Source organism: Mustelus asterias, chromosome 9 (assembly GCF_964213995.1).
Source record: "Mustelus asterias chromosome 9, sMusAst1.hap1.1, whole genome shotgun sequence".
NCBI classification, from domain to species: Eukaryota; Metazoa; Chordata; class Chondrichthyes; order Carcharhiniformes; family Triakidae; genus Mustelus; species Mustelus asterias.
In genome coordinates this window covers 15,205,992-15,207,268 of record NC_135809.1, presented here as the reverse complement: position 1 = coordinate 15,207,268, position 1,277 = coordinate 15,205,992, and the positions used below count along the sequence as shown (strand labels likewise).

The 1,277-nt window shown below is 52.9% G+C and overlaps 1 protein-coding gene across 1 annotated transcript; it reads right to left on the bottom strand.

Moving 5' to 3' along the window:
- Positions 1–307: 307 nt before the first annotated feature.
- Positions 308–1,018, bottom strand: LOC144499045 (putative N-acetyltransferase camello). Its single transcript, XM_078221099.1, has one exon. It carries the CDS (start codon positions 1,016–1,018, stop codon positions 308–310), a length of 711 nt encoding a protein of 236 aa, XP_078077225.1.
- Positions 1,019–1,277: the final 259 nt, after the last annotated feature.

Below are 1,277 nucleotides of genomic sequence, written 5' to 3'. Positions count from 1 at the left end.
ACCCTCCCCAGTTCTTGCTATCCTTACAGACTCCCCCCTCCCACTGATGGTATCCTCAAGACCACTCTGCCCACTCATCCTTTCCCTATGGACCCGTCCTATCTATCCTGATCCCTCCCCTACCCGTGCTCTACCTATCCATTCCTTTTCCAGGTCTCCCTGTTCCACAAGAGTTTCTAAAAAAAGACACATGAGCCATTGGGAGAGGATTGCTTGCAGGGGAAACACTAATCTATTATGTTGGGGTGTGTGGGTGGGGAGGGGTGCAGATGTCAGTTCGACTGCTGTCAGGGTTCGAGGCTGCCAATCACAGATTCTTCTCCAACTTACACATCAAGATTTTGGATAAGAAGTTCAGAGCCGCAGGCGCTGAGCGAGGGCGATAGGAACTCTGAAGCTGGAAGCCCATGTTCTGGTACAGCCGAATGGCTGGCTCGTGGGCGTTGGTGGTCTCAAGCAGGCAGAGCCGGTAACCATGGCCCTTGGCGAAATCCAGAACCTCCTGCGTCAGCCTCCTCCCCAGTCCGTGGCGGCGGGAACACTGATGGACAAAAAGTCGCAAGAGCTGGCAGGATGATGGTGCGTCGGGCTTGACTCCCACTGTGGCTACCACTCGCCCGGCCACCTCCTCCACCACCCAGAAACCGGCCCCGGGCGCTCTCAGGTAGTGTCCTTCGATATCTGCCATGTCGCTTTTCATCCTCTCCCTCAGGTAGCCGGCATAGACCTGCCTGCAGGCCAAGTAGACCAGGGTCAGGAAGGCTAGGCCGGTCAAAATAGTACATGCCAACGACGCAGTGGCGGCATAAACGGTGCCGGTGCTGGCCAGAAGCAGACACAGATTGGATGGTGAGAGCATAGCCCGTTGGAAGGCCACCATCACCAACTCCATTGTCCCGCTGGCAACGATTCTTCTGGCATCCCGATAATCCTCTGGTCGGTACGGGCGGACGGCGAAACCTGGTGCACTGTCTAGCCAGCTCGGCTGTTCTTCACCAAATGCCCTTTGCTTGGCCATTTCCACAGAAATTGGAACCACAGCCTAAGAAATGAAGCTGGGCAGGGTTCGTGCAATAGTGATAGGGTCAGAAGTCCAGAGAATAACATTACAAATTAACAAAGAAGACTCAAAACAAAGTAATCATTAACAACTGAAAATAAGGACATCCTTCGTTCTACATTTTGTCAATGCTTCTCCAGGCAAGAAACTACATGTTTCTGGCATTAGATGCTAAATGTGAAAACATGCTTCATTCCAGGATCCTAGCCGTAAAGGC